We start from the raw sequence: 20,929 nt of genomic DNA, 5'->3' as shown, positions 1-20,929 counted from the left end.
TGAGGCTGATGTTGAAGAATCTGCCTCGCAGGCGCAGGATGCATAGCCTATCAATGATAGCCTTGAAGCGGATGAATTCGGATTTCAGCCGCGGACCGACGGCGAAACCCGTTCCGAGCATATGGTGGCGGCCGTGGCAGCTGAAGTAAATGTCGTAGCGATTATGCACACCATTCCCTAACCAACGGATCTCTTGTAGAGCTGCGAGGTCCATGTTCAGTATGGCTAAGGCGTCATCAAGTAGCTTCAAGGCACCGGCTCTGTAGAGAGTGCGTACGTTCCATGAGCCCATGAGAATATAATTTTTTGGACGGTGCGGGGGTCTGTTATCGTGAAATCCGGGTACCGCATAATTATTTAAGCTTTCTGTAGTCGCTAGGTTACTTGAGGCAGGGTGACTGGCCCCCAGTCGCTCAAGCCCTCAGGTACTTCTGGAGGGCCTCGTGGTAGTTCGGTTTAACGTCTGGCTCCACCTAACAGACCTTACTAAACGTTGCCTTTATTATTTCAGATTGGATGGAAACATCGCCAGCATCGGAAATGTGGATATTGGCCGGACGGAGAAACCACGCAGCCTGGCACTGCACCCAATGAAGCGGCTGTTGTTCTGGACGGACGTCGGATCGGCCCAGTCGATTACGCGCGCCAAGCTGGACGGTTCGCAGCGTGTCGAGCTGATCACGAAGCTGGAAGGCATACAGGCGCTGGCGCTTGATCCGCAGCTGAATCGTTTGTTTTATGCCCACGGCAAGCGCATCGACACAATGGATATTAATGGACAGGATGTGTACGTTGACTGTCTCCTTATCGAGTTATTCGTGTCGTGGCAAAAAAAAAAGGAAGTTTAACCTACTTTACTCTCCATTTGCAGACGAACGTTGGTTGCGGAACACATCAGCATGGTATCGTCGATTGCAGCACTGGAAGGTTTCATCTACTGGCTCGACGAGCGACCGGTGATGGAGCGCATTTCGGTACTGGGCGACAATCGGCGGGTCGAGATCCACAAGAACCCGCACATGACGGACATCGTAGCGGTGTGGACACCGGACGAGCGTGCACTGCGCAATCACACCTGCAACACGGCCCGTGCTGAGTGCAGCCACATCTGCATCGGATCGCCCGATGATGCACCGAGCGAGCATGTGTGCGCTTGTCCGCAAGGTTTGATGCTGCTGAAGGATCGGCGTAGTTGCGGCGAGCAACCGATCTGTGGCCCGGATCACTTTACCTGTGCCGCGCCGAGCGAGCTGGCCGATCGGGACGGCAACAAGGAGTGTATACCGTCGTCCTGGCGGTGCGACGGCCAGAAGGATTGCCCGGACCGTTCGGACGAGATGGACTGTCCGACGTGCCGCGGTGATCAGTTCAAGTGTCAGTCTGGCGAATGCATCGACAAGCATCTGGTGTGCGATGGGACGACCCAGTGCTTGGATGGGTACGATGAAGCGGTTTGCTGCAAGAACCCGGAAGATTTCCAGTGCCCAACCAGTAAGGTGTGCATCTCGTTTCACAACGTGTGCGACGGCGACGAGCACTGTGCGAAGGGTGAGGATGAAGCGCCGGAGATATGTAGCGAGTACGGCAATCGCCGGATGACACCGAGCTCGAGCAAGATCACGCTGCTGATCGTCGTGGTGACGGCGGTGGCGGTCGTATTTCTGGTCGTCTACCTGCTGCAAACGTTCCGCACCCGGTTCGGTACCGGTGGCGGTGGTCTCGAGCCGAAGGAGTGTGACCAGGCGGCCGCACCACTGTCCCCGGGTGGGCTGAACAAGAACATACGCGTTTCGAAGCTGGCGTCCGTGGCGGATGCGGTCCGTATGTCCACGCTGAACAGTCGCGCTAGTGGGGGCAGCTATGACCGCAATCACATCACCGGTGCCAGCAGTTCCACCACCAACGGCAGTAGCCTGATCGGGTATCCGCTCAATCCACCACCATCGCCGGCAACGACAGCCGGTTCGACGGGACGCTACTGCAACAGTAGCTATCATCCGTACAAGCACTACAAGATCATTAATCAGCCGCCACCGCCAACACCATGCTCGACGGACGCGTGCGACGAGAGTGATTCGAACTACACCAGCAAAAGCAACCGCAGCCAGCGGTGTGGCGGTGGGCATGGGTCCGGTACGACCGGCGGTGGCACTAGCAGCTCGGTCGGTAGTGGCAGCGGACGCCACGGGCACGAGGGGCGTGGTTCGCTGGCGGGAAAGTACAAGGAGCGTTGCTACGATCCGGAACCGTACCCACCACCACCGACGCCCCGTTCCCACTATCACAGTGATATTGGTGGCATGTTGCCGGAAAGCTGTCCACCATCGCCGAGCTCCCGCAGTTCGACCTATTTCTCACCCCTGCCTCCGCCACCCTCACCGGTGCCTTCGCCCTCTCGAGGGTTCTCGTAGCAGTTAAAGAACGGAGACGACGACGAGGATGAGGAGGAGGAAGATGAGGAGGACAGAGAGCCGGAAGAGGAAGATGAGGATGAAGCAGTGTACGGTGGTGGTTCGTTTCCCGCACTGGCACAGGAACCCATCGTCAGAAGATAGAAACCGGCCGGCGTAGCATCTTCCGTGTGTGCCATTCGCCAGGTTTGTGGGGCGAAGGATAGCCGTCGTCGTCGTCGTCTCCCGCTAGTTTGTAAGGTTTGTACACACCTAGCTAGTTTAATAGGAACTGTAGGAAATCGTTATCGTTCTAAACCCCCCCCCCTCCCCTCCCCCTTCTCCACCTACCTTTCCTCGCCCCACGTAACATGAATGCCAACAGAAAGTGCCTCCAAAATCGCCGTTAAGAACTAAACTAACTACCGTAAGCCGCCATAACCAAAAAAGGTGTAAGTCGTGTGTGTGTATGTATGTATGTAAGTGTGTGTGCTGCTTTAGCTTTAAAAATCTCTGCAACATTCGTCACCCTCACTGAGGGTGGGTGGGCGATTATGTGTTCATCCCCCATCTTGTACATACCGTATCCGCTACTAAGCTCATGTGCATTCATTAGTTGTGTGCGTCTCGACCCCTTTTTCGGACTTTGACAGCAAAAAGCAAAATTCCCCACCCAGGGTCAATTATCCAGTCTTCCAGATGGTGTGCCTAAGCGATGGGAAAATTCATTTTGTACCGGCAAACCAACCGTACGAGAGCGTTTTTCAAAAAGATAGCAACGAATGGAGGATCTGTTTTATGATCGATCGAAACGCAGCTATAGTGCGGGGGGGAAAAAACCCCCCCGGGGTAGTAGATTCCCAGTGAGATAGGTGGTATCGTTTTGTTAGTTGCTGCTGGCTGAATAAGACTGACCTGTCCTTCTTTGCTCGAAGGACATTCGCCTGCTGTTCGATACCTTCCTTCCCCGTGGTACAAAATGGAAACGAGATTGTGTTTAGCTTCCCACTAATCCCACTAAATGTGTGTCTCCGAACGATATTAGAGAATTGTAGGCGTAATACAGGACGATCGTGAGTAGCATCAAGTATCCACGCAGAAGGATATGCCTTATAATGCATTTTTAAATGAGATTGTTTCCGGAAAAGTGCATTCATTACAGATAACTAATTTTTTGAAGCATTTAGAAGAGAGAATATATCATCGCCGTTAGGGAAGTAGTGCCTTGCTGTTTGGCCTTCTACTTCTTTCTGTTTTGTTTACGTTAAGTATTGACTCAAATTATGTCCTGTACATATTGTACCAACGATACCAGAAACCCATCACCATGTAATAAAACAGTGGTATGGTAATGAAAAACAGAAAAGCCCCTTTCCACATCCTAAAGCTGTAGCTGTGACGGAACGGAGGATGGAAAAAAATATCACAAGAAATGAGGATCTTCTTCTGTACTTCAGGAAGTGATTGGAGTCTATCCTATATACGAGAAGGAAGATAGGCTAGAGTGCAGCAATTACAAGGGTTTTACAGGTGCTGAATGCCGTCTACAAGATCGAATTGTCCCATTCGTTGAAGGGATAGTTGGAAACTATCAGCCACTCACCAGAACCATCTACCACCGCTTCATTGATGTTAAAGCCGCCTAAGACAGCAAAGCCTAAGGTAAAACTATACGACGCAATGAGCTTTGGAATCCCGGTCAAGCTTACCAGGCTTGTAAGAATGACAATGGCCAACATCACATGCCAGGTGAAGGTGGACGGAATTCTTTCAGGGCCTGCGCCAGGTTGAGATGGGCTTGTCTGTCTCCTTTTCAATCAGGCGCTAGAGAGAGCCATCCGCGACTCGGAGGTGGAAACTTCGGGGACCATCTTCTACGAGTCAATCTAGATCCTGGCATACGTTGATGACATAGACCTCTTTGGTTTGAGGCTCTCCTATGCAGCAGAAGCTTATCAAAGGATCGAGCGAGCGGGACTAAACCTCGGGTTGGAGATTAACGAGGCGAAAACCAAAATGATGGTGGCACCACCCAGCGGCCCTGCTAACAAACACTGATTTACGCAGGGGTGATGTACAGATATGTGTCCACACCTTCAAAGTCGTCCAGAACTTCACCTATCTGGAGTCAAAAGTCAGCACTAGCGTGTGGTCAAGTAGCTCTTTTTAAAGAGGAGAGGGCAATTGCTCACTTACATGTGAGAGGTGAGGCCTCCCGGTCTAGCTCCGCACTCACGAAGTGCGAAGAGCTACCTCGTGAGGTTCTAGAGTGGGGAGCTACCTTTTTGAAATCGAAAACCGAGCTCACAGCCCTCATTTTACTGAGGCGTGGCCTCCCGGTAGCTCTCGAGCTCACTACCCAACACCAGTCAGCATTGATGTTGAGTTACGCGCAAGGGTGATGGGTGTCAACCTGTCATACCACAGCCTGAGAATGTTCTCCACTCTATCTAGATACCTGTCGCGATGGATTAAGCTGGGGCTGTTCTCTTCTCTTCGTGTGGACGGCCTGTGAGTAATTGACGGGCTGGGTCGTCCGGTGTCATTCTCATGACATGACCAGCCCACCGGATCCTGACGAGTATCTAGTTCGCTGCACGATGATGGGATACTCCTGCATTATCCTTCCTCACATTCTGGGCCAAAAATCCTTCTGAACATCTTCCTTTCGAACGCGGCTAGCAGGATTTCGTCGGTTTTGGACAGAGTCCATGTCTTGGAGGCGTATAAGAGTACTGGGACTGAAATTATTCAGAGGGAACAATGTTCAGAAGGATTTTTGGCCCCGTATGTGTGGAAGGACAATGGAGGAGTATCTCATCATCGTGCAGCGAACTAGATACTCGCCAGGTTCCCAGGTGGACTGGTCAAGCCATGAGAATGACACCGGAAGATCCAGTCCGTCAAGTACTTATAGGCCGTCCACACGAACAGAGGAGATGCTGGCGTTGATGTGTCCCCCAGAACGGCCGGGATTGGCAGACGAAGGCGCTGGACCGTGAGCAGTATCGAGGAGTGTTGCAGATGGCCAAGACCGCGAAACGGTTGCAGCGCGGGATAAGTAAGTACAATCTTGAGTTCTATACCCTGTTCGATTACCAGATTATGCAGCAAATTAAACACGTCATTCTTTGTCAGACTGGTTAAGTTATTCGATTGATTTCTGACGGCCTTGTACACCTGACTGTTGGGGAACATACCAACCTCGGGAGTTAGGAATCTAGTAGGTGTTGCCTGTATAGTTATGTTAGACGAATAAATTTAGTCAGTTGTTCTTTTTCCACTCGTAAGGGGAAGTACCTTCCGCACAGGTTATGGGCCCAGGACCCTAACGAAACGATAACGAAAGAGTTGAAAATTTTTCAAGATGGAGCGTTTGGGGATTGCCAAGCTATATGGAAGTAATTATGAAACATGGAAAACGAAAGTCAAGTTTCTGCTGGTACGGGAAGACTTGTGGCGGTACGTGGTTGGAACGAGGTCGGCGAGTGCTGCTGTCTCCGGATCAAGTACTGCAGTAGATACCACGGCTTGGGACACCGGTGACCAGAAAGCCCGAGCAACGATTGGGCTTCTTCTGGAGGATGGTCAGTTAAACTTAATCAAGGACTCGAAAACAGCGAAGCAGACCTGGGATGCCCTAAAAACCCAATACGAAAAGGTAACATTGACTTCCGTAGTGTCATTGCTGAAACAAGTCTGCAACAAACGGTATACTGATGGCGAAGACATCGAGCGGCACGTTTTCGAAATGGAAGAACTCTTCGAGCGACTGGCGGTGGCGAATCATGTATTGGACTGTAAATTGCAGGTGGCAATGGTGCAACGAAGCTTGCCCGAATCCTTTGATACTCTGACGAAAGCTTTGCAGACCAGATCCGAGAGCGATTTGACCCTCGAATTGATCAAATCCAAGTTGGCTGATGAAGTAGCAGGAAGGGGAAACGGAGGTTGCTACGATTCCGTGCTTAAGGCAGTTACCGGGAAGCAGAGAAATAGCTTGTTATGTAACTTTTGCCGGAAACCGGGCCACAAGCAGAAGCAATGTCGGGAATTTCACATTCGCGGCTGCTCAAAGGTTCAGTGGACGTGATGCGTGGGTCATTGACTCCGGCGCCACATCACCACATGTGCCTCGATCGAGACTACTTTGTTAGGTTAGACTGCTCACTGAGGCAGAGCGTTTACTTACCAGATGGCAGAAGGAATCGGTTCGTGTAGAATGACGTGGATGACTCGAGAGGGTGAATGCAGCACTGTTCTCCTCACTGTGTGTGCTCTATGTTCCACAATTCAAAACCAAAATTTTAACATATGTAAGGAAACTGACAGCCAAGGGACTCAAGTTCATCTTTGATGAGGATGGGTGTCACATCCAAAAGGACGAAAAGGTGATCGCAGATACGATGATTTCCGACGGGATGTATGGGTTACGGACAGCACACGTTGCCCTTAAAGTGAGTGAACATACACCGAACTGTTTACACACTTGGCATCGTGAGCCGGATGCGATTCGAGACTTGGAAAAGAATGGTCTAGCAACAGGTATCGTAACATGTGAGTGCTGAAAAGAGGGAAAGATGGCACTTCTGCCGTTTCCAAGGAATCTCATGGACATTATCCACATGGACGTGTTTGGACCAATGAAAACGTCAACGCCCGGGGGGATGTCGTTACTTCCTTACGATGATAGACGATTTTTCCCGCTACACAGTAGTGTATTTTAGCGAGGTTACAGATCGGATCAAGGATTACGTTCAACATGTAAAGAATCAGATCGGAAGAGTACCCAAGGTGATTCGTTCAGATCAAGGTGGCGAATACAAGAATGAAGCCCTTAAACGTTCCCTGTCGTCAAGAGGGTATAATTCAACAGTTCACCACTGCGTATACACCACAACAAAACGGGGTAGCGAAGCGAAATAATCGTTCGCCGGTGGAGATGGCTCGTTGTATGATTCTGGACGCGCAGCTGCAACACACGTATTGGGCAGAAGCTGTGCACACGGCCCTCATATCTGCAGAATCGGTTACCGACGAAGCCCATAAAGAAAACACCGTTTGAGCTCTGGACTGGAGAGAAGCCTGGCCTCAGTCACCTCAAGATTTTCGGGTCGTGGGCATATGTATGGATACCATCTGAGAAGCACTCGAAACTGGATGCAAAATCGAAAAAGATGCTATTTGTAGGCTACTCTTTGCAGTATAAAGCCTATCGTTTCATCGATCCTGTAACGGACAAGATGACCACGAGCAGAGATTGTCGTTTTCTGACACATCGGGAGGTTTGGGAAACCAAACCTTCGCAGGGAAGTATCTTTCCATATCCATTTTCTTATCCGATGATTGGTAGCAAAGCTGATGAAGATCCCGTTGTTGCAACACTAGAAATTGGTGATGATGAGACACCAGCAGCTACATTCTCCGAAAATGACGATGGCCAGGAATACGATCAATTTAGTGAGATAGAGTTTGACGGTTTCCAATCAGCAACATCGAACGACGAATTGGAAAGTGATATTGAAGACCACTCTACCGGTCGCGAAAATATCTTGGAGCTAGAAGCATCTGGTATGCAGGAGGGGGCCAGAAACATCTATCCATCAAGAAGGACGTTCTGTTCCGGTAATTCGACGATCGGAGCGTTCTACAAAGGGTATTCCACCGAAACGATATCAAGACACCGTGCGCATAGCCACCCAATTCCACGGGGAACCATGCACATTCAATGAGGCGATGGCTAGCCCTGACCGTGACATGTGGATGGCAACTATGAAAGTAGTAAGTTTACCTCCTAACAAGAAGGCTATTGGCAACAAATGGGTGTTTACAAAAAAGATGGATGAAAATGGGAACCTCATTCGCTACAAGGCCCGACCGGTAGCGCAAGGATTCAGGCAAAAGTATGGGGCCGATTACGACGAAGTTTTTGCTCCAGTCGTCAAACAAACCACTTTGTGGACCCTGCTGAGTGTTGCAGCCCGTCGTGCTGGTACAACACGCGGACGTGAAGACAGCGTACCTTCATGGAGAACTGGAGGAAACTGGAAGGCTCCAAGGCTGGCTGGCAGCAGCTGAGGTACATACCATCCGTAGCAGACTCATGCCTATTCGTAGGCATCTTCAAGAGCACTTTACCATTACGTGCCTGGGAGACGTAAGGCATTATTTAGGAATTCGCGTAACACGATCACGAAACGAGGAGTTTCAGAGCCTGGTGGGCGCTCTTCTGTACGTTGCGGTAAACACGAGACCAGATATTGCAATCGGTGCATCAACTCTAGGCCGCAGAAGCAGACTGGACCGAAGCAAAACGAACGCTACGCTTATCTTCAGTCCACCGCGGATTGGAGTTTAAGAATCGGTTCACCGGGGCAACTGGAAGTACGTACGTAGATGAACCCCGGTTTCGTCGTTCTTCTCGGAGGACCAATCAGCTGGGCAGCACGAAAGCAACCATGCGTCACACTTTCGTCAACTGAAGCGGAGTACGTGGCACTTTGTGAAGCCAGCCGTGAGTTGGTGTGGTTATTGATGATTCTAAAGGCTATCGATGAGCCTGTTCATCGTATTCATGTGTAGAAGATTGTCATTCGTACAAGCCTGGTAAGCTTGGCCTGGATTCCAAAAGAGCTCATTGCGTCGTACAGTTTTACCCTGGCTATGCTGTCATATGCGGCTTTAAAATCAATGAAGAGATGGTAGGATTGGAACTGCTGCTCCGCCATCTTCTCCAAGATTTGCCGCATCGTGAAGATCTGGTCAGTGGTTGATTTTCCGTTTCGGAATCCTCTCTGATAGTTTCCGACTATCCCTTCAACGAATGGGACAAGTCGATCTTGTAAGATAAGGGAGAAGATCTTGTAGGCGGTATTCAACACCGTAATACCCCTGTAGTTGCTGCACTCTAGCCTATCTCCCTTCCTGTATATGGGATAGATGATGCCAAGATTCCAATCACAAGGCATCGATTCGCTATCCCATACCTCAGTAATAATTTGATGAATTTCCTGTTCGAGTGCTGCACCACCGTTTTTGATCAGTTCGGCTACTATTCCATCGGTGCCTGGTGCCTTGTTGTTCTTGAGCCGACGGATGGCCATTCGTGTCTCATCAATGCTAGGTGGCATTAGCATGATATCAATCTGCTAGTGGAGCCTCTAGCTGTTCGTTGAGCTGATCATTCAGCAATTCATCAAAGTACTGAGCACATCGCGAGAGGACCTCTGGCTGGTAACTGACCAGATCCCCATCCTTATTCCGACAGCAGGTCACCTTAGGTCTAAAGTTATTTCGGCGACCTGCTATCTCCTGGTAAAACTTTCTTCCTGGTCCGTAACGCACTCTGATTTCTTGAAGTTCCCGCACCCGGTGCTCTTCCCAAAGTTGTTTTTTGGTGCGGTGAACTCTTTTCTCTTCTCTCCTGAGCCGTGAGTATTCCTCTGCGCATGCCCGCGTTCTATGCCGCTGCTGCATTACTCGGTATGCGCAGTTTTTACGTTCGGTCACTCATTAGTAGTAGATATTCACTATTGCTCTAGTGAAGACATGGTTGCCGATGGACTAACAAAACCATTGGCACGCGTCAAGATGGAGAAGATGTGCCAACAAATTGGATTAGAATCTACCGTGTTTGAGGAGAAGTGTTGTGGAACATGGCAACCTCGGGAGTTAGGGATCTAGTAGGCGTTGCCTGTATAGTTATGTAACATGAATAAATTTGGTCAGTTGACGGACGAAGCTGGGACTGTACACAACATTTATAGTCCCAGTACTCACATACGCCCCTGAGACATAGACTCTGTCCAAAACTGACGAAGCCCTCTTAGCCGCGTTCGAGAGGAAGATGCTCAGAAGGATTTTTGGCCCCGTAAGTTTGGAAGGAGAATGAAGGAGCCGCTACAATGACGAGCTCTACGAGCTGTACGATGATCTCACCATCGGTGGGCTGGTCACGTCATGAGAATGACACCGGACGACCCAGCCCGTAAAGTCCTTTTAGCCCGTCCACACGGACAGAGGAGGCGTGGTAGGCCCAAACTGCAGATGAAGTGATGGCGTTGATGCGTCCGCCAAAACGGTCGGGATAACGGATTCGCAGACGACGGCGCTGAACCGTGAGCGGTATCGAGGATTGTTGCAGCAGCCCAAGACCGCAAAGCGATTGTAGCGCCTGATAAGTAAGTAAGAGGAAGTACCTTCCAACACTTACATGGTTGTCATACCAGATAGAAGTAGCAGATTGTATTACTAATTAGATGAGGCCCAGGAGGCCAGGATTACAATACTACTCTGTGCTTTCCCCAGTTTATTTATTTGTCTTAGTAAATATCAGGTAGTTCAGAGCTCAGAAGCACTTACTCTGAGACGATTTCGTTACGCTAGCTGCCCCTCGGTTGGGGCGCGTCGTTGCCGATGTCCCAGCAACCGGTGCACCACTCTCGCCACCATCATCGCTCAGATCGTCCGCAATGTCGGATGCGTCCTGCAACGCATCATTCGTCCCGTCCTCTTCCTCCCCCTCGTCCGATTCGGGTGCAGGCAGCTGGGAAGCGATCAGATCACCCTGCATATCCTTGTTCTTCAGATTGCCCATCCAGAAGACGGCAGAGCAGCGGTTCGCCACCAGGGCGGCCTTTACGCGATACACCAGCGTCTCGACCGACTCCCGCACGAAAGGAATCTGGGCGAGTGCACCGGCAGATGAGCCGGTCCCCTTGGCCACCTTCGTCTGGCAGCATACGTTGTGCAGATAGCGGGTGGTGGTTTGCAGTGTCGACAGCAGATTGGACGCACGCTCCGCGGACGAGCGCAGTACGGTTTCGAGCGCGGGCAGACCACTCTTGAGAAACAGCTTGATAAAGATCTGCGCGAAACGGAGGTAGATGCCGAAGTTGCCTGCGTGCTGCGCACGCTTAACGATGTTGGTTAGTTCGCCCGTCGCTTCGCATGCCGTTTCCCACAGCTCGAGCCGACGGTTCGGACCGCCACCCGCACCAGCCCGGGCACGTATTTCGTCCTGCAGCACGCGCAGAAACGCTCGGCACAAGCCCTTGAACAGTAGGGCGTAGTGTGGTCGCTTGAAGGAGGCAAACGTGCGGACGGTGGTGGTAGCTGGGGACGATTCTTTACTCCCTTTCGATTTGCCACCCGACTTAGCGTTGGTGATCCTATCGTCGATGCTTACATCCTGCCGCATATCAACGATAAGCTGCTTGAGTGGCTTCAACCCGACCGTCTCGATCAACCCATCCAGGATGGTTGTGAAGTGCTGGTTCGCTCTGCTGTCCGCTGAACGGATGTCCGGTGCGGTGAGAATGCTACGCGTAAACCGAGCTATAGAGCGGGAGGCAGTGGTCCGATCACCGACACTCTCACCGACCGCGCGTGCCAGTCGATATAGCTGGGCTGCGATCGAAAGATCACCGAAGCACGCTTCCTGCACGACGAGCCCTTTCAGCAGGAGCTTTGCCAGCTCCGTCAGATGCAAATCGTCCGCAGTGGGTTCGGCCGGGTCGGTAAGCTTCTCCACCAGCAGTCGCAACACCCGCACCAGCTCGGCTCGGCCACGCTGCTCGCGGAACCGTTTCCACGTCAGCATTGCCGTTGCCAGCCGAAGACTCCAGAGGTAGCAGGACTTCAGCGGAAGCAGCTCCTGAACGGAAGCGGGTTGCAAACGGTGCGTTGCTTCCTGCAGACGCTGCTGCAGAACACCCGTCCGCTCGGCGAACTCTTGCCAACGGTCCACCATACACCGCCGGTAGCGACCCTCCGCTTCGCTCGACTGTTCCAGCGCAACGGTCACATTTTCCAGCACGAAACGGTACTCGGGCAGCGCGAGACACGTACCGCGCTGTGCCGGCAGTTCAAGCACGCGGGCCGGTACCAGCGGCACGGCGAACAGCCGCACCAGCTCCGGATCCATCCGGCGAAGGGCAAAGGCACAGCGCAGCAGCAAACTTTGCTCATTAAACTGTCCCACCGTGGAGGGTGCAGTTGCGGCTGCCGTTTGCGTGCTGAGTGGTGCATCGAGATTGACCGTCTTATCGTGTGCTCCCGCCCGCGGACGACCGGCTCGCTGGGCTTCCGCCAGCTTTAGTTTCTTCGACGCGCCAGCCGGTGGATCCATAAAGTCGGATGCGAGCGGTGGAATGTACTCGCCGTCCGCGACCATTCGTTCCAGCATGCGTCCGAGCCGATGTTCCAGCGTTACGAGCTCATGCAGACGTTCGAGCACCTGGCGGAATGCGTCAAAACAGTTGTATTACGGAAAGCTGGCGACTGGTTCGCAATTGCAATACTGACCTTCCGTCGCATCGCGGCGTCTTCCTGGCCTACGAACGCGCTCACACACTCCCGGAACCAGTTGGCCAGATAGAAGTAGATGTCGAGCAGCAGCGTACACGACGCTTCGTCGTACAGATCGATCGAAAAGCGCCGTTCTTCCTCCTCGTTAACGCCGTAGAAGTCGGGTACGACGAGCGTACAACCCAGCAGCGCATTGATCGACTCGAGCGCCCCACCATACCGTACGTAGTGCAGTGTACGCATTAGTCTAAAAATCGGTGCCAGATAGCCGATGGCTGTATGGCGACTGCCGCCACCATGCACCAGCACCGCCCCACCAACGTTCACCGCGATCGAAGCCGCCTCCGTATTGACCGGTTCCTCCTCGTCCGCCTCGTTGATGCACAGTTTGCGTGCAAGCAGAATGCCGGCCGGTCCGGTTGCATCCCGCGACGGGAGGGGCGTTTCGTTTTCCACCAGAAACGTGCCCTGAAAATCCATCGTGATCGTATCGCACAACCATATGATGAACGTTTTCTCCCAGGCGGGCGCCGACCGGGGGCGGGCCTGGGCCAACATGCTCGCCAACTCATCGTAACATATGGCGAGCAAATCCGGCGACTGGTTGGTGGACAGGAAGAGTGTGCTGACAAGATTGGCCAGGTTGCGGCCGGTTACGCTGGGAATGTCGCTGACCGTTCCGATCGTACGCTCGGAATCGAAGCTCGCGCTAAGCTCGGGTGCATCGTCGGTGGGGGTGGGTACGAGCGAGAGATAGTACACCATCTGCACCAACCCGATGATGCCCTTCCGCTTGGTGTCCTTGTTGTCGCACATCAGCTGCTTCTTGACGATGATCTCCAGGTTGTCCCGGATCGCGGTCAGCTCCGTATCATCGTCGTTCCGGCGGGAGGGAATGGCGGCCGCATAAATCACGCCGATCAGCGGACGGTACTGTTTCAGCGTCAGTTCCGGTGCGATGTCCAGTATGCGGAGCAGCAGTTCCGCACTGCGTTCGATCTCTTTCGGGTGCGAGTCGTGGAGCTTGCCTGAAACGATTAACTCAAAGTTGAAACGAATTCAAACTTTAAATCCCCGGGGCGGGTTTGGTAAACTCACGCAACGCTCCAATGCATCGGCCGATGAGGAAATCGTTCCGGCTCGCCACATTCGCCGACGCCATTTCGCAGATGAACCCAACGATCTTGCTCAGCACGACCCGATTGTCGGTGGCAATGACGGACTGATCGAGCGCAAACAGTGCGCTCATCGCGGCCACACCAAACTCACACACACGCTCGTGCTTTTCGCGCGTGCAGCACTCGATCAGCTGCAGAAAGCCGTCGAGATGGGTTTGCAGCACGCGGTGAAAGCAGCCACCGACCAGCAGGTCCGTGTGCGCGTCGGTAAAGCACTGTTGCTCGATCTTTTTGATCGTCAGCTTGCGTATGCGGGGTGCCTTTACCTCGTTGATCGTGGTGGCGATGGTGAGCAGCAGCAGATCGACGGGCAGATGGTCCTCGGCGCTCGGCAGCTGCCGAATGACGGTGATCCAGGCATCGTACAGCAGCGCCGAAGCCGATATTGCTTGATAGATCGTACGCAGCACCTGCTCCGCACAGTCGTCCGCAGTGGAAGCGGTTGCCGTCCAGGTATCGCCGTGCGCGCTGGTGTCGAGCAGCCGACGAACTTCCCGTACGATTGCGGCAATGTTTTCCGGCGGCTCGGTACGATTAAACTTGAGCAGCATCTTCACCAACGCTGGATAGTACCGGAGTGGGCAGCCGTCCGCCACATACTGTACCACCTTGCGCCGGAGCAACTCGAGCGTTTGCACGCTCAGGCACATACCGGTAAACACCTCCACGGTGCTGGGTGTGATCAGATCCTGTGGACGGGGTCGCAACTTTACCAGCCGGGCAAGCGCGTCATCGTGCTTCGACACGTCGATCACATCCTCCAGGCTGAAGATGATCTCGTCGAACACCACCTGGTTGCGGTTCGCTTTCGCCAGCAGCTCGAACACCTTCTCGAACACTAGCTCACCGTTCTGGACGTGGTCTATAAATTTCAGCTGGGACAGCACAAAGCCGACGATCGAATCTTCAACCATCAGTCCTCCGTCCGGGGAAGCAACGGTACCGAGCTCCTGCATCAGGTACCCGAACAGCAGTTCGATCAGCTTCAGCTGCAGAAAGTCCACCAGCAGAAACATCTTCATCAAACTCTCCTGCACGGGCTTACGGACGGGTTGCAGTGCGTCCTCATGCACCGTGGCCGCGCTCGGCACCACCTGGCAACATTCGAGCAGCTTCAGAAAACTGGTTCGATCCTTCATGGTTACCTCGATGCCGGCCAAAAACCGGTCCACGTTCGTCGGATAGTCGGCATTCGTGCGCAGGACACTCTTCAGCTTGTGCATGAACACGATCGGTTCACACTTCAGCACCACGACACCGCCCGGCTCGTCCAAACTGAGCCCGGCCATAAACAGGACACTTTCGTAGTAGTTTGTCGGTGGTTTGCGTCCGGGTTTAACCACCTGCGACCGCTGCAGGTTGCTGCGCTGGGACAAATATCGACGCTGGCTGGCGGCCTGCGAAGCCGGTACCGAAAACTGGCTGCCAAAGAAATCGTCCTCTTCCTGCTCATTTTGGCCACGCTCGTTGCCGGGTTGAGCGTGCCGGCGCCGTTTGGCCTGTGAGTATGCTTCGTTCATGTGGGCGTTGGTTGGGTTTTGGGGATGAACGGGAATATTCACGACCGCCTTCACGACCGGTAGCGGTCAAGCGCGCAAAGTTGTGTGTTTTCAAAAATTGGTGGGATTTAAATGTTTGACAGCGGGTGGCTGTCAAATGCAGAGTACAGGGGTCGTCTGCAATATAAACAAAGAAAAAACAGAAAAATAAATCCAAAATAAAATCCCGACACATCTTTTGTTCATCAAATTGTACTCCGTTCATAGTGAAATACATAAGAAATGAAGAAGAAACACATTTTAAGAAATCAATTCCAAAGCCTTGAAATTTAAATAAAATAAATCACTTTTTTCACCCACCGCGTTCGGTCACCATTTGTCAATGACACGATCCTTCATCGTGAACGTCGCTGTCAAACTGCCCATACCTGTACCAACCTTCTTTCCGTATGCTCGCTTCAGAAAAAAGCGACAACGTTCTCGTCCCGCTCGCCTTTTTCGTGTGTGTCTGTCTATCGAGCCGTTTTTCGTTGCGTTGTGTTTTTCGGTCAGCGTTAGTTTCACCCGTGAGTGCATTGTGAATAAGTAGCAATATCGGCAACGGCACAGCGTACGTCGATTTTGTGCGTGTGAACGGCACGACAAGCGCTAACCCACAAACCCCAGTCGCCGTCTACTAACGCGCCGCACGTCGTGAGGGAGGAGACAGAATTTCTTACCGTACTCTTCCTTCACCTTTTTTCGGTGCTTTCTTGTGAAACGTAGGGAGTTGGCGGATCGGTGAGGTGTAGTGTTGGAGGTGCGTTGTACGGTTGTGTGTGCGCGATGGAAGCAGGATTGTGCGTGTGGGTGACATCGACTTCGGCTGAACGAGAGAAGTGCACTGATTCTGGTTCTGTGTCTCCATAGTTGCACCCCGTGTCTTTGCCTCTGCACCGTGCCGTGCAGCAGCCGGAAGATAATTTTAATCCTCAACCAAAAAAAAAAAAAATCCGACTAAACGGTGATTCCGGTGTGTGCACGCACCGGTGTGTGTTGGTGAATCCGGGAAAACCCTCCGAAAAATGTAGTTCCCAAAATCTGTAGTATTGGTGAATGTAAGCCACAGTGATGCGAGCGAAGGGATGCCGCTGACAAGCGCGAGAACAGTTTCTGGTTGATTGTATGCGTACACGCTATTGTTCTTTCATGTGTGTTAAAGAAGAAGATGAAGAAGAGGAAGCAGAAGAAAAACAAGTTCAAGACGAGTTGTCTAGCAACCTTTTAAAAAATCGGCAGCATACATGATGAATGTCAATGGTTTGTAGAGGCTTTTTTTTTGTTCCAGCAATTTCGACGACACGATATCTCGCATACAGTGAACCGCGCTGGGAGCGTAAGAGATAGCGAGCGAGAGAGAGAGAGAGCGCAAAAGCACGAACTGCACATACTGAGCGTGAGCGTGTGTGCGTGCGTACGGTTCTGAGAAAAGGTCCACCATCATCATAGATGCGGCTTATTGACGGTATTTTCCACCCCCGTTCCTTTCCACCTTCCTCCAACCACACATTCCGTCCACGAACTATCGGTGGCGTTCTATCTTCCGGCTGCAGGCAATAGGGGAGGGAAAAAAACCATAAAATGATATCTCCGGTCAACACATGCAACTGCAAATGACATTTGCACGGCGTGTAAACACACCAAACGACTTTATTTGTCTCATTTCGGCTATCGGAGCAAAGATTCACCGGCTTGTAAAGCGCTCCGAAAACGGGTTTGGCGACTTGGTTTCGTGTCGAATACCGATCCTAGCTCTAGGCCATGCTCCGAAGAATGCATCGGGAGAGTCGGGAACGGATGGAACATCGCAACCAACCCCCTTCTAAATATGATTATGACTGTACAGAACACGATGCGCGAGATGGTGTGTGTGTGTGTGTGTGTGTGTGTGCATATGACATTCATATTATGTGGGTGTGTGCGTGTGTGGTGCTGCACCAGAAACCACATTAAATATATGCTCTAAAAGTAAGGCAACATACACCCGCCCGGACATAACTATGTTCAGCGTTGGCGTTGATGGTGACGATGACGACGATGATGATAATGATGATGAAGCTCTCACATGGCCAGACTATTCCGAGCGATTTGCATCAACTTTCAACCCCTAAATAGCCGAAGGCACAGCACAGAACACACAGCAATGGAAGGGGGAGGAAGAGGAAAGCGGAAGGGCAACGAGAATTAATGAGAAAGAGAGAGAGAGAGAGAGAGAGGGAGAGCAATGGGTAAGGAGTTCGCGGTGCAACCTCGTTTCACCCGATTCCTTCTCGACATTCTCGAGTGCATCATCTTCCTTTTACTTTTTGCTTACATTTTTTAAATTCCCCCCACAACAGTAGCCTGTGAAGAGTTACGCATGAAGAAGTTAGGTGTTTTTTTGGGTGTTGTGTGGATTAGGTATTTGTGTAATCTCAATTATGCTTGCTGTGTACACCGTTTACTTTCTGCTTCGTTTGAAAAGGTCAAAAAAAGCCTACTCTGAATGTTCGCATATTTGATCCTCTTTTGAAGAGTTTTAAAATTTACGAGACCCACCACCCAGCAGCAGCAGCCTCTTCACCTTTTACTTGTTTATTGTTGGCTTTTTTTTTTGTTTTATCGAATGGGAATATACAATGTGAAGCGATGTGCATTTGGTTCAGACTTTCGTTTTGAATAATCGATCTCGATATTTGAATTTATTTTTAGCAAAAACAACATTTCCAATCAGAACTCCGAACACTTGGTGGAAGGATGGGTGGCGTGTTCCGGATGATGGGCAACGGCGAAAGGCAATGGCCCATTAGTAAGTCGTGTGCCGCACAGCCACGAACGAAACCCAGCTTCCTTGGAAATTGTTGTGCAAATGTTTGTTTTTATAATGGTCGGATGCACGGCAAGCTTGGCGTACGCTTTCTTCTGGGTGGAAGGAATTAAACTTCTTCTGCCCGGGACCCGGGAACCACATGTTGCCCCATGGTTGTTGGCTGGCTATAAATAACTGATCGAATTTGTTCACCAACTTCACGGGTCAGGATTCCGCGCTCAATTACATCCAGTCGGTAGGCATATGCGCGCAAGACTACGCCTTCGTGTCGTATCGACAGTCGGAAAGGATTGGGTATTAGTTTTTTTTCTAATCTTAATAATGGTGTCAAAACTTCTTCTTCCTCTTCCTTGGCACTACAACCTCGAGAGGTCTTGGTCTGCCATTTCTGGCATTTTGTGACTTAATTTTACCCGTAGTAAAGTAGTCAGCATGGACGAATCTGGGATTGTACAAAACATTTATAGTCCCAGTACTCACGCCTCTGAGACATGGACTCTGTTCGAAACTGACGAAGCCCTCTTAGCCACGTTTGAGAGGAAGATACGCAGAAGGATTTTTGGCCCCGTATGTGTGGAAGTAGTCAGCCCTACGTACGGGGAGGCGGTCTGGATGGGCTTTGAACCTCGGTCCTGCCGTGTGAAGACCGGCGCCGCTGTCGCCTCAGTCACCGGACCGCCACCGCCGGCCGGACGATGTCAAAACAAGCAACTTTAAAAAGCTATGAACTCTCTAAAATGTTTTATAAGTTACTAGTATACACCGTTTTTGGGCTTATTTAAGCTTCGTCTTAGCAACTGCCAACCGTAAGTGAACATTCACTGTCAAACTAAATTTAAGATGCCCGACATAAACATTTGCAACATCCAACATGATACGTTTACACGGCTGTGGGTAGATGATTTCGTTATTCTCTTCTTCGTTGGTATAATCAGGTGATATTGTAATTCAGGAAAAAGTAGTTTAATAATTACTTACTTCTCGAACCCAAAATTATGAACAGTAGCTCCACATACGACGGAAGCAATTTTTGCAATCTGTAGCTGTTATAAGAAATTTTCCATTTTCGATAGCCTCCATAACTTCATCTTCATTGTTCAGATTCGTTCGGTTAACAATTTCCTTCCATTTGCTGAACAAATGTTCGATAGGGTTCAGGAACGGGGAAAATGATGGTGGCTGATAGCGTATTTCGTCTCGACCCTACTTCGAAAAGCTGTTGCACCTCTGTACTTTTGGAAATTAGATCAGGATCCATTGCCATGACCGCTCGTGCAATGTTATCCACTCTCTGTTTCGTGTCATGTAATGAACAATTCCTACCCTATTCATCGCACATACAATCGGAACATTACGAGTTCTGATTTGTGATACAATTTTGAGGACTTTTAGTCCTAGTCTGGATTCGTGCCGCATGACTCTCATGTTAACTTTAAACCCTGCCGTGGCTACAAAAATCACCCCGTTTTCTGGTGTGCTAGCCAGAAGCGCAGAACATGCAACTGCATCATCTTGACGAGGAGACCGCTCCTACATAGGCAGGATGGATTTTCGTCTAAATTTTTATCGGCCATGGCTGTAGCATGAATCCCCGTTATGGGTTGGGTTGGAGCATGGTGTATGTTAGTTCAATGCGGTAGGAGCGGGGTTCAAATCCCATCCAGACCGAGCTTACGCTTACGCTACGGGTAAAATCAAGTCACACAAAACTAGAAAAAGCTGGCCGAGACCTTTCGAGGTTGGAGTGCCAAAGAAGGGGAAAAATAATAAAGTACAGGAACACCAGAACTGAGCTACGTTAAGATATTTAAACTTTGTAGTGTATAAGACAAAGACAACGGCACTGGACCGGGGCTCAAATCCCATCCGGACCGTCACCCCCGTAGTGAGGACTGACTTTCCAACTACGTGGTATCATTGAGTCTAGTAATCCAGATAAGGCTGACATGATCACCTAAGAGGTCGTAAGGCCAAAGGAGAATAAGAATAAAATGGTTAAATTATAGTTTTTGCAACTACCTACAATTGTTTTGCAAGGCTAAAAACATCTGATTTAATTGTAGGCAGCCAGTTGAATGCATATTAGTGAGATCGTGTTGTATATGTATTGTTTTGTTTTAAAACTCCATTTATATAATATTTTCATTTCAAAGTATGTTTTTCCCCGAATCCTTCTATCGCTTTCGAAGGAAACACAATAATTGTTTTAAAGCTTGATGTTAGCTTGTTAAGCAAAAAACACAATAATCTCATCTTTTCTAGTAAATTGAACTGAACTGGAAGTGATACAGAAGAAGTTGCACATACTTTTTTCCAGTTAACTAGCTTGTTGGATGATTGAGTATTTAAAGTTTTTCCTAAAAAAAATGCCCCACAAATCCCCAACCTCAGTTGTCACTTGAACTCACACACTTTCCTCTCCCACCGGTGGAAAATTGTTTGAAAAGGAGAGAGAAAAAAAAACGAACAACTTTTTCCCCAACAAAACTTTCCCAATAACCTATCATTATTTCATTGTCGAAACGGGTGACTCAACTATTGCTAACACCACACCCCATCTTTTCAAACCATCTTCCTCCGCCCAACCGTTTGGCTGCACATCCCACTATCACCCCCCTCCCCTACGGTCGTCAACAATCGAATGCGAAAAATCAGCCTACTTTTTTGTAAAACTTTTCCTTATTTTCCTACGCGCGCTTCCCTTTT

The 20,929-nt window shown here is 50.5% G+C and overlaps 3 protein-coding genes across 5 annotated transcripts in view; 2 read left to right on the top strand and 1 right to left on the bottom strand.

The window, feature by feature from the left end:
* The window catches only part of LOC118505996 (low-density lipoprotein receptor-related protein 6), a 35,136-nt gene extending 31,380 nt beyond the window's left edge, over positions 1 to 3,756 (top strand). The window contains exons 4-5 of the mRNA XM_036042574.1: positions 512 to 787; positions 872 to 3,756. Coding sequence (XP_035898467.1) covers positions 512 to 787; positions 872 to 2,411 — 1,816 coding nt within the window. The 3' untranslated portion in view covers positions 2,412 to 3,756. The remainder of the gene's footprint in view (positions 1 to 511; positions 788 to 871) is intronic.
* Positions 3,757 to 10,685: 6,929 nt separating this feature from the next.
* LOC118505986 (Fanconi anemia group D2 protein homolog) lies at positions 10,686 to 15,709 on the bottom strand. Its single transcript, XM_036042548.1, has 3 exons — positions 13,797 to 15,709; positions 12,696 to 13,726; positions 10,686 to 12,627 (listed from the first exon to the last, which is right to left on the bottom strand). The coding sequence occupies exons 1-3, from the start codon at positions 15,394 to 15,396 to the stop codon at positions 10,738 to 10,740; spliced, it is 4,521 nt and encodes a 1,506-aa protein (XP_035898441.1). The 5' UTR covers positions 15,397 to 15,709; the 3' UTR covers positions 10,686 to 10,737.
* Positions 15,710 to 15,799: 90 nt separating this feature from the next.
* Positions 15,800 to 20,929, top strand: part of LOC118505994 (growth factor receptor-bound protein 2) — a 49,391-nt gene continuing 44,261 nt past the window's right edge. The window contains exon 1 of one of the 3 annotated variants that reach the window (XM_036042567.1): positions 15,800 to 15,941. The gene's annotated coding sequence lies outside the window, so the exon portion shown is untranslated. Of the gene's footprint in view, positions 15,986 to 20,929 lie in introns of all 3 variants that reach the window. The other 2 variants (XM_036042572.1, XM_036042570.1) reach the window with 2 other exon arrangements.

The sequence above is a fragment of the Anopheles stephensi genome, chromosome 2 (assembly GCF_013141755.1).
Source record: "Anopheles stephensi strain Indian chromosome 2, UCI_ANSTEP_V1.0, whole genome shotgun sequence".
Taxonomy (NCBI): domain Eukaryota; kingdom Metazoa; phylum Arthropoda; class Insecta; order Diptera; family Culicidae; genus Anopheles; species Anopheles stephensi.
This window is presented reverse-complemented; position numbering and strand designations above follow the sequence as displayed.

What these genes read in the sequence shown, in the direction of transcription:
- LOC118505986 (XM_036042548.1), bottom strand. Translation starts at nt 15,396, where the DNA reads ATGAACGAAGCATACTCACAGGCCAAACGGCGCCGGCACGCTCAACCC. An exon ending in CCGATGCATTGGAGCGTTGC is followed by an intron (nt 13,727 to 13,796) that starts GTGAGTTTACCA and finishes TAATCGTTTCAG; the next exon opens with GCAAGCTCCACGACTCGCAC. An exon ending in ACGCCGCGATGCGACGGAAG is followed by an intron (nt 12,628 to 12,695) that starts GTCAGTATTGCA and finishes GCATTCCGCCAG; the next exon opens with GTGCTCGAACGTCTGCATGA.